Source organism: Cannabis sativa, unplaced genomic scaffold (genome assembly GCF_029168945.1).
Source record: "Cannabis sativa cultivar Pink pepper isolate KNU-18-1 unplaced genomic scaffold, ASM2916894v1 Contig2, whole genome shotgun sequence".
Classification (NCBI taxonomy): domain Eukaryota; kingdom Viridiplantae; phylum Streptophyta; class Magnoliopsida; order Rosales; family Cannabaceae; genus Cannabis; species Cannabis sativa.
Window position 1 is genome coordinate 1341712 of NW_026870038.1, and position 12436 is coordinate 1354147.

At 27.7% G+C, this 12436-nt stretch overlaps 1 protein-coding gene across 1 annotated transcript; it reads left to right on the forward strand.

Moving 5' to 3' along the window:
- Nucleotides 1-3912: 3912 nt before the first annotated feature.
- Nucleotides 3913-10014, forward strand: LOC115715915 (terpene synthase 10-like). The gene is made up of 7 exons (XM_030644589.2): nucleotides 3913-4155; nucleotides 4760-5030; nucleotides 5677-6097; nucleotides 6772-6990; nucleotides 7551-7692; nucleotides 8766-9020; nucleotides 9556-10014. The coding sequence occupies exons 1-7, from the start codon at nucleotides 3913-3915 to the stop codon at nucleotides 9904-9906; spliced, it is 1902 nt and encodes a 633-aa protein (XP_030500449.2). The 3' UTR covers nucleotides 9907-10014.
- Nucleotides 10015-12436: the final 2422 nt, after the last annotated feature.

The window sequence follows — 12436 nt, forward strand, 5'->3', positions numbered from 1 at the left end:
AATTTTCTTACTATCATATCAAACCAATAATTCTATTAAGGATAAATCCAATATGCTTTCTTATCATGATAATTGTGCCACACAACAGTTATACCTTTGTCATCTTTCTAAATTAAGGAAAATTTGGAGGAAAATTTTTTAAAAAGTTCACTTTGATACAGATTAGTCCTCAATCTCAAAAAATAGCAATAATAGTCCCTAATGTCACATTTTTTAAAAGTCTATTAGTCCTTTTCTTAACGGGTTCATAAATCAAAACTGCATGATATGTTATTGGTTCAAATCATAATTTTTATTTTTTTAAAAATAAATAGATATATTATTTAAAAAATCATATTAATTAGTTTTTTCTTTTCTTTTTTCTTTGTTCTTCTTCGTCTTCGTTGGGGTGTGGCTGGAGATGAAGAAGACGAAGATGGTGAGATCTCAGATGACTAGAGATGGGTGACGTTTCTTAAGCTGCAACGAAGGAGGCTTCGTTGTCGGCGGAGAGGGTGCATTGTGTAGGAGATCGACGAACCTCAAAGGAGAGGTAACTGGGACGAAGCTCACGTTTTTCCCTTTTTCTCTTCTCTTTTATTTTTCTTTATCTTTTTTTTTTTCAGTAATAATATTTAGTTTTTCTTAAAGAAAAAATAATAATAATTTATTTAGTTTTTATGATTTTTAAATAATTTATTTATTTATTTTTAATTTTTTTAAAAATTTAAAATTATAATTTGGACCAATAGCATGTTAATACATGGCCATTTTGATTTAGTAAACGGATCCATTAAGAAAAGGGCTAACGGACTTACAAAAATAGTGACCTTAATAAGAACTATTACTGTTATTTTTCGAGATTTAAGATTAATTTGCATTAAAGTGAACTTTTTGAGATTTTTTATCGCAAACTTCTCCTAAATTAATAAAAGTTCACTCATTTCGAAGAGGCCACATGTGTATTCAATCATTTACAATAATTTAATTTCTACAAATTTATATTTTATTGTATATCCTAGAAAATTTGAGGAATGAAGATAACATACATTAACAACAACATGCAGAAATAAAGTTGAAGAATTATTATATATATCTATATGTATATTTGTAAAGTAAGAAATAATTGAAAGAACTACAGTTAAATTTTTAGTTTTGGAATCATGTTGAAGATATTATTAAGTAATAGAGGAGATCGAGTTAAAGTTAGTGCACTGCAATTATTATTAAGATTTTCTTTAAAGGAGAATAAAACAAAATATTAGGTAATAAAAGAATAAACAAAATCACATTATATTTTGTCATTATGCTTTCTATAGATTCTTATAAAGTGTGATCAAGTGTAGTCAAATAATTGAATTATCTACATTTCAAAACTCAAAAAAAAAAAAAAAAAAAAAAGGAAAAAAAAAAAACAAAAAACAAAACAAAAAGTGCCCATAATTATACTTTTATATTTTATTGGCTTGAATATTTGATTACAAATATAATATATTTTGAAAAGAAATTGATTATTACTAATTAACTTAAATGTAAAGATAAGAATCTAACTTTTGTCTAGGGTTTTTTCTTTAGGTTTTGCTTTTGCCGCTTGGTGTCTTCATTCTCCCTCTTCGGCCATGGTTCACCAACTCTTTTTTGGGTTTGGTGTGAGGCCATAGTCGGAAGAATGGTTTGTTCGACCTTTGAGACTGGGTTCAATGGTGGCTATTACCATATGGGTTGTTTTTTTGTTTCTACTATGTCTGCTGGTTAGCAATATCTCTTTGGTTGAGTCGTGTTAATTCTCGAGTGTTGGGTCACGTGTTTTGCCGGATGAGAGACTTTTCTTTTTTGGTGGTCCTAGTTTTGAATTAGTGGTTTCGATGGGTCTTTGGTAGGACCTTATTATGGCTCGTATCTAGGTTTTCGGGATCTCTCAAGCTGTGGTCAATGACGTTTAGGGTGTGGTCGGTGAGACTAGGGTCATTGGTGTGGTCCCAATGGTGATTAGTATTATTGATTTTTTCTCTCAATTTTGTCTTGTCTTTCTTTATGTAAGGGTCTTGGTGTTTTATTTATTTATGATAACTACATCCCTGTTTGATCTCCAATCTATTTTGGATTTGGATGAACATGTTATTCTAAGATTTTTACTGGTGTCTTTTAACACCTTATTTTATGATTCTTTGATATTTATTGTTGGGAATTTTGAACATGGTTTGTCATGATTTTCTCCATTATTCTAGTTGGAATAATTGGGGTATTTTACCTAATTTTATTGAAAGATCTTTAGTTGTTTGCCATTGATGATAAGTGTGATCTGTCACTTGTTCATTTAAGGTGAAAATTTAGTATTCTTTGCATTGTTTTGATACTTCACAGTCGGTGACTTTTGGGTCATTTAGTTGGAGATGATGTAAGGTTTATTGTCCTAATTATTGCAAATGACTTGATTAGCCTATATTTTGTTGATGTCGCTCCATGAGCAATATCTGCATGTAATAGACTATGTCTGATTTACGAAATTTAATTACCTCTAAAAAAATTAATATATAACTTTATTATATTAACTTTAAAAATAATATTTAGAGTCCACATTTTTTTAAAGGGCTTAAGATTACCTTATTATAACACTACTAAAGAATAGGTATTCCTGTCGATTCAAACTTCAATTTTCTTCGAGGACCAACAATAATAAAATTGAGTGACTATTATAAATAAAAACTACTATTAGCCATTGGCATTATAAATCGAACTCTAACTTAATTATAACCTTTCCTTCGATCTTTTATTCTTAACAATTTTGGTTCCAATCATATACTTGTTTAAACAAAACACTACATCAACATTTCAAAATTGGTGTAAAAATTAAGAAAAAATGCTAAAAAAGACTAACATATCTAACACTTTTTATATGGTATTATAGTAAAAATAAATTTGAATATTCTTCATATTTATAATATATAAAATCAATATAATAAAGTTTTAATAATAGAAAAGAAAATCTTATTAAAGCTTCAACATCATAACATACATACATACAATTCATCAAATAATTATATTACATTGTCTCTAAAAAATAATGTATATATTACATATATTTATTTTTATATGAAAAAAGAATATAAACCATATTGAAAAAATTGGTAATTTTATAATATATAGTACAATGCAGTTTAAACTGTAATTATTAAATTTAAAACCGCAAATCGTACTGTAGTGTGAAATTTAGCAAAAGTACAAACTACAATTACATTGTAAAAGATTTTAAAACGTATTTTGTATACAGTGTAGTGTAGTGCAGTGCAAACAATTTATTCTGTGTGGGTAGTTTAATGAACACCACACATATATATATATATTTATAGGGATATGATTTTGTCCCGTTATTGTACTTTCACGGATTGTAATCCGTGATGTACGACAGTCGTCAGATGAGGGAGTTATTTGATCTGACGGTTGAGATTGATCTAAGGGTAATTAGGGTTAAAATGTAGAAACGTACTCTGACACTCATTTAATGTACCCTGAGACCCATCTAATGTACTACGGAATACATTTTGTGAAAGTACATCACGGGACAAAATCATATCCCATATATATATGATTACATTTCAATTTCATCATCATGCACGTTTTATAAAGTTTCACTCAATGCTTAGTTGGGTGTGACTATGACATGACACTTTCTAATAATAATAATAATAATAATAATAATAATTAAGGGTAGGTATAAATACTGCTTTTAATTATAGATTTTATAAAAATTATTAATTAGACTCTATCTTATTTAAATCATAATAAAATTAATTGTAATCTTGTTGTATATAAATAGAGCCAAACTATATCTTCCATACATATATTGCAAGAGAGTATTAGAATAACAAATTAAGCAATTAGTCCCATATACATAAATATATATATATAATAATAATAATAATATAATCTATAATGGCTGCAATATTAAGTAGTATTATTAGCTTGAATAGTAATAATAATAATGCCTTCACTAGATCTGTGAAATCATGTTTAAGTTCAAACCATAATAATTATAATATTATTCATAATAAAACTGTATTAATGTCTACCAATAATAATAATAATAATAATAATATTATTTCTCGAAGATCAGCAAACTATCAACCTTCACTTTGGCATTTTGATTATGTACAATCACTTTCTACCCCTTTCAAGGTAACAATAATTATTATTATTATTATTATTATTATTATTATTATTATTATTATTATTATTATTATTATTATTATATGTGCATTTTCTTTGTTAATTTGATGTACTAAAAGAAGATACATAACTCAATTTTTTCTTTATTATATAAATGTGTAAATATAGTTAGTTATATTTATATGTATATTTTAAATAATTTGAATTATAACAAACTCTCTATCAATATATATTTTTTTTTGAAATTTTTTAAATAATTTTTATCGTTAAAAATAAAATTCAAAATAGTTCTACGTGTATAAATAAATACATTTAAAATTAATTATTTGAACCAACTCATTTTCAATATTGCATATTTTTATGAGTTTCTCATAATATATATGTTATGGCACAATTACAAAATTTATATTTTCCACTAATCAACCCGAAAAGGGTTGATTGGAATTGAAACCCTATTCTGTTTGTTAGTTAAGAACCGACGCAAATTTATGGTGGTATAATAATATAGGTCATATATATCTTAAATTATAAACTTGATATAAAAATTAAAGATACCAAAATAATATATATATATATATATATATATATATTTAGATATGTGTTTGTGTGGTAGGAAGGAGCATATGCCAAAAGAGTTGAGAAAGTAAAAGAAGAGGTAAGAGTAATGGTGAAGAGAGCAAAAGAGGAGGAGAAGCCTTTATCTCAACTTGAGCTAATTGATGTAATGCAAAGACTTGGAATCTCTTACCACTTTGAGAATGAAATTAATGACATATTGAAAGATATATATAACAACAATAATGTGTACAACACCAACAAAAATGTCTATGCCAATTCTCTTGAATTTAGACTCCTAAGACAACATGGTTATCCGGTGTCTCAAGGTATATATATATAAATATATATATAATACTTTTTCTAGTCCTTTATTTTCACATAATTAACAACATCATTTGATGAAAATTATTATTATGAATAGTAGTTAAATTTAATATTTTGAAATTGTAAATGGGGTAGTCTATTTTAAATTCAACTACTACTCATCATCATCATATCTAATATGTCACCTAATGATAGTATTATGCATATGCATATTCTTAGATATAATATAAAGTAAAAGTTTTGATGTGTATATTTCAAATTATACAAATTTATGAATTTTTATACAATTTTTGCAAAAATATGGTTTTTTTTTTCTTTCAAAAATGTTATTTCCATATGGAAAAATTCAAAAAGATTATAAAAAAGTTAAAATATGAACAAAAAAAAATAATAATATAAGATAATTGGTTATCCATCTAGTTACCTTAAGGATAATGCTGAACTATTTTTTTTCATTGTTTTTAACTATTCTTAGATTTCCCATAAAATATAAAACCATGTTTTGTAAACTTTGCTAAGAAAATATAAAAATGAAAATTTCCAAAATGTATGGCTAATTCATACCAACATTATTGTTTCTCTACTATATATTTTGATGATAAATTAATAATTACTTAAAATGTTTGGAATTACTATATATAATTGCAGAAATTTTTAGTACGTGCAAAGATGAAAGAGGCAATTTTATGGTGTGTACCAATGATATCAAAGGAATGTTATCTTTATATGAAGCTTCATTCTATTTGGTAGAAAATGAAGATGGTATTTTGGAAGAGACAAGAGAAACAACAAAGAAATATCTTGAGGAATACATAATCATGATCATGGAAAAACAACAATCATTATTAGATCAAAATAATAATAATAATGATAATGATTATGATTATGAACTAGTGAGCCATGCATTGGAGCTTCCACTTCATTGGAGAATGTTAAGATTGGAGAGTAGGTGGTTTATTGATGTGTATGAGAAGAGACTAGACATGAACCCTACTCTACTTACCTTAGCTAAACTAGATTTCAACATTGTCCAATCAATATACCAAGATGATCTTAAACATGTCTTCAGGTATATAATATGAATTTATTTCTCTTAATTAGTTTATTTCTAATATGTTTTCGCACTAAATATATGTGTCAGTCGGCGAGATATAAAAAAAACTGTCTTATATTTTATTAGCGTGCTTACTAACCGTAATTGAAATCAAGATAATTAATGGGAGAAATGAATCTGTTTATAATAAAAAATAATCAGAAATAATATTTTATTATGTTGTTTACTAAACTGCCCCGAAAGAAAACCAATATCATATTATTTTGTTTACATAACTAGAAAAAGTAATCGGAATGTTTTAATTTGACAAAATTTCTATTGTTAGAACATGTAATTATTTTTGTTTATAAATTTTTAAGGGGCATATTTATCTTTTTTATTTTTAATTAATAAAATTAAATTAAAATAAAATAAGTTAGGAAAGGGAAATGCATTCCCTATAAAAATAGGGGAGAAGCTTTTTCTTTATTTCCTCTCTAATTTGTGTGGTCTCCACTACTTTTTCCCTTTTCAAAATTTAGTAAACAATTGTATGAGAATCAATAATATATCATTGATTCCCATTCTTTTTAAGTAAACATATCATTGATGTTAAAATATCACTACATTCTTATGGTATAGTGATATTGGACACCTTAAAATATCGCGTAACGTTATTTTAGTTTATTTTAACATGTACATATATGCAGCTGGTGGGAAAGCACTGGTATGGGAGAGAAGTTGGAATTTGCAAGAGATAGAACAATGGTGAATTTCTTATGGACAGTAGGAGTTGCATTTGAGCCACATTACAAAAGTTTTAGAAGAATGAGTACAAAAGTAAATGCTTTAATAACAGTAATAGATGACATATATGATGTTTATGGTGCACTTGATGAATTGGAGCTCTTCACTAATGCAGTTGAGAGGTTAGTATATGATATAATAAATTTTGCTACTTCCATAATGTGTGGAAACTTAATTAGTACTATATTAACTATCATAAGCTACTTTACTAATTATCAATTAGTTTTGAGATTAAAATTCACACTTAATTAGTACTATTCTAATATGGTATTAAAATTAAATAAATTTCTTACTATAGTATTCGATCTAAATAGTTGAGCAAAACAGAATTATTATTGTGATTCGAGGATAATGAACCAACAATAACATCTTATGATTCATTCGTCTAAAATTAGTGAGAAAAATAACTACAATCATGAGAAAGATCCTAAAGAGTGACAATATTGATAATGTGTGAAACTTAATACTGTTTATAATAAAATCATGGACTACTATTTTATATCTTTAACTTATTGCTAATTAATTTTGAGATTAAACTCTATATTGCTTATTATCATACACTCATCCTATTTTGTAAACTATACTCCCAAATTTCAACTACAATAATAAATAATAACTAATAATTAATACTAATTATGATGATTTTCTTTTCTTAATTATTATTATATATTTGTATGTATAGATGGGATATTAGTGCTATGGATGGGCTCCCTGAGTATATGAAGACATGTTTCTTTGCTTTATACAATTTCATAAATGACCTTCCATTTGATGTGTTAAAAGGGGAAGAAGGCCTCCATGTAATAAAATTCCTTCAGAAATCGGTAACTAATTCTTATTTGTTCTTTTGGTGTTAAGAGTATTGGGGGAAATTTTATTTTTATGGGTTTATTTTTTAATGGAAAAAGTTTACAAAAAATAAATATGGCTTTTTTTTTTCTTCGAAAAAGTTATTTTATAAAATACCCTCAAATATTTATGAGAAAAACAGTTTAGGTAACTAGAAGATAAAGTAACTAGTTACTTTATACTATTTTTTTCTTCATATTTTTATTTATATAAATATAAATTGTCATTAAATAACTTTGAAGTTTTTACAAAAATACTGAATTTTAGGCAAAAGTTTACACTTTTATTATCAAATATTTTTTTTTACAAACGTACTGTCTTTTTATAAAACAACCGTAAAATAACAAAATATAACAATTAAAACAACAGTAGAATAACTAAAAAATATCCGTGGAACAACAATAAAAACTTAACACAGTACACAGTATTTTTGAAAAAAATTCTACCATAAAATAAAAATAGTAAAAAAGCTAGAAATTTTAGTATATATATAGTGGAAAACTCCCAATAACTTTTTCTTTGAAAAAAATGTCATATTCTTTTTTACAAATTGTGTAAAAATCCATATAAGGTGTAATTTTCACTTTATATTAACATATGTTATTTTATTGAGAAATTTACACAATATATTTAAAAATAATACTTTTTTACATTTTTACAATTTTTTTTTATATTTTTATGAATATTTTACAGTTTTTTTTCCCAATAATAATATTATTTTTTAACGTTACTTTCCTATAGCAAGAATGTCAAAATAACACTGTTCTAAAACAACGGAAAAACAACATTATGTGTAGTTGTAAAAACAAATCATGTTATTTTTTTCATAACAGCAATATCAAACAATATTTTTTTTAAAAAAACAACAAAAAATCAACACTTGTATTTTTGCTAAAAAAAATACAAAATCCATAAAAATATATATAAAAAATAACAATAAATTTGTAAAAATGTAAAAAAAAAATGTTATTTTATATGTTTATGATGGTATTTCTATTTTATTCTGTACATAGTCTTACGATGATTTTTTGTTTTGGTTATGTTTTAGTGGGCAGATCTTTGCAAATCTTATTTAAGAGAAGCAAGATGGTATTATGATGGATACACACCAAGATTTGAAGAGTACATTGAGAATGCATGGATATCAATATCAGGACCTGTTATACTATCACATTTATACTTTTTTGTAGTGAATCCAAGCAAGGAAGATGCCTTATTAAGTACTTGCTTTGATGGATACCCTACCATAATACGACATTCATCGATGATTTTACGTCTTACAGATGATCTTGCAACTTCAACGGTAATGATCGCAACTTATAATTGTGTGATTGTTTTTAATCACTGCTTATAGGTATTTTTAATATTTTTAGTTAATTGATAAGTTATAATTCTATTTTTTTTTTCATCTTATTACATGATCGTGTATAATATAGTTACCTGATACAATTTTTTTAAAAAATTCAAGTAATTTAGAATGTTGAAATCACAATTTAAACAACTTATTGCATTTACATAAACAACGTGTTCAATAATAAACTATTTAAATTTTGATTTCGAATCTCAAACCTAATTAAAAGTACTACTACAGATATTGTCTTTTAACTTTACTCATCATGGTATATATTTAGGGTTAGGCTTAGGCTAAGACAAGTTAACTAAGTCCGTGCCTAGGGCTCACTCAATTTAATTAGGGGCCTAATGATTTTTTTTTTTTAAAAAAAAAATATATATATATTATTGTAATAACTTTTAATATCATTTTTCTTAATGTCTAATACAATTCAAAGTCAGCCCTGTATAAATTAATATTATACACATATAAATATTTTTTTTAGGATGAACTGAAAAGAGGCGATGTTTCTAAATCAGTCCAATGCAAAATGCATGAAGATGGCGTGTTTGAAGAAGAAGCTCGTCAACATATTAAGTTATTAATAAGTGAAACATGGAAGCTTATTAATAAAGATTACATAAATTTGGATGATGATGATGATGGTGATGACTACTCTCCAATGTTCTATAAGTCTAATAATAATATTAATAAGGCTTTCATTGAAATGTGTTTAAACCTTGGTAGAATGGCACATTGCATTTATCAATATGGAGATGGACATGGAATTCAAGATCGCCAAACAAAAGATCATGTACTATCATTACTTATTCACCCTATTCCACTTACCCAATAGGAATCAAAATTAAAATTATATATGTATTTTACATGTTGATTTTTAAGGAACTAAAATATATATGATGTCATTTTATATAGTGAAGTTAAAACAAAGTTTGTTGAAGCTTAGCATGAATGTAATTTGTTGCCACTTTCATGTATGCCAAGTCTTCCAGCCTCATTATTATAAGTAGGTTAAGAATTTGTACTTAGAATCCTTATTCCAAAAGACTTCATTGCATATACCATAAAATATTAGTAGATATGGAAGAGATATATATCATGACAGTTTTGAGAGCAAAACCCTATGTATCCACACATTCTTACATTTTCTTTTTTCATGTCAAAGTGGTAATGCCTAAGAATATATAGAAAACCCTATTACTAATTAAACCACCTAATAATTCTGCTATTTCTATATAAGTATTTTAACTACAGAACATTTAGGCCTTGTTTAGTATAGCTTTTACTTATATTTATAGCTTCTCTAAAAGGTCTTTTAACATAAAAGTGCTTGTTTTCTTAATTCTAAAAGCTAAAATCAGCTTAACCAAATAGGGTTCTATTGTATTAAAAACCTCTGTCAGGAGAGTCTTGAGAACAATCCCTTAGACTCCATTAAGCTTCAATGTGAACCCATTTCAACAATCTCACATTTGTCCATGACAACAATAGTATCTGAGTTTTTAATGGTGGAAAGCCTATGAGCAACTGGGATTTGTGTAATACTTGACATTTTATCCCCATTTAGATTAATCTATTCCAAAGCATTAACAATGCTTCATCGAGCAACATGATTGCGGGCTCTTCAACCGAGTTCTAACAATGGCGACTCTTTGCTTTTGCCCACCTGAAAGTTGGCATCTCTTTTCCCCCTTTTTATAAAACTCTAATGATAGTGGAAATGCCTATACTTTATGAAGGTGGGAGAAAAGAGAAAACTGATTAAATTATTGACTAAACAATAGTGTCATATCCACCAGGTAAAGTGCTTACAAATTCATGTACGTTTGCTTGCCTTGATGCTTCTACAATCTCAGTTTCTGTAGCCTTATCTGTCCCATAACATATTGTTGGTGTAAAAATTTGGACATAGATATCTAGCCACATTTGTTCGTTAGATTGGCAATAATGTATTATAAGTTAAATGTAAATAAAAGAGACAAATCAATTTATAGTAGTTCACTCCCTGTAACGCGTTAGTAATTAAGTTACGTCTACTTTGAATTTTTATTCTCATGAGATAGATTACAGAAAAAATGGCTAAGTCTGGCAACTAAAATTTCTAGAAAGAGACATTAGAGAGATGCCCTGACCTTATGGATCCTTTTTTGAACTTAAAAAATGAGCTAGTGGAGCTCTCATTTGTTAAAGAATGAGATCATATTAAAATGATAATAAAATAATCCAAAACAATATGAAAAAATACATTTAGGATATTTTGGGCCGTAGATGATGATCTAATGGTGAAATTGACTCCGGAGGTTGGTCGTCAATTTTCGGAGCTTGAGTTGCGTCCGCAGGACCCGCTTCGGGTAAGCTGTAGCTTAAATTCGTAACTTTCTTGAGGTTGAAATTTGGAGTCAATATGTAACGCCCTAATGCTAAGGCACGCTACAGTGCTTTTTCAATTATTGTGCAATCTTTGCTAACCAAAGAAATTTCTCGAAAAACGTGTCAAATTAAAACTTTTGCATTAAATTCTAAACTTTGTAATTTAATAAAGTATTTACAAGTGCCGGGATCCCGATTTTTAAAACTTTACAAACTTTACTTTTTAAGCATACATTCCAAAATACACAGATTTACAGGTCGCACAGCGACTTTCAAAATACAACTCCCAGATGTCCCGAGACCGAACACTCCAGGTCGCGCCGCTTGACATGTACAATCTCACCCGAGCTCAGGTTCACTCCTGTTCAGCCTTCGCCTTTCCTTTACCTACACATGGAAGCAGAAACTGTGAGCCAACAGACTCAGTAAGAAATGCATATAACATATCATATAATTTCCGACCTGTAAATAGGCGCCCATACACCTATTTACAGAGCTTAACAGATGAGTATGAACGTTCAAACTACTTGTGTTATTGACCATGATATCACTCCTACCAGCTTTATAATCGAGCTGTAGGACCGGCACTATGTTCGTGCCGCTATGATAGCGTCAACAACACCCAAAAGTATAATTGGCCATGATATCACTCTTAACCAGTACGATGCCTGTACTGCTGAACCGACACGATGGTTGTGTCGCTATGATAGTACCAATTCATACTTTCAAGGGACAATATCACTCTTAATCAGTACGATGCCTGTACTGCTGAACCGACACAATGATTGTGTCGCTATGATATCACCCGAACACATATAATGATACAACCAGCATGCATATATATCATACATATACATACACCCAGATAATCACATCACACATTATACACAGTTCTTACCTGTTTTCCGAATTCAAGTGTGCTGGCCGACCTGAACGGAATTTCTGTGCTAGATGGATGCCCTAATCACATATTGAAACCGGGTAAGTCACATGAT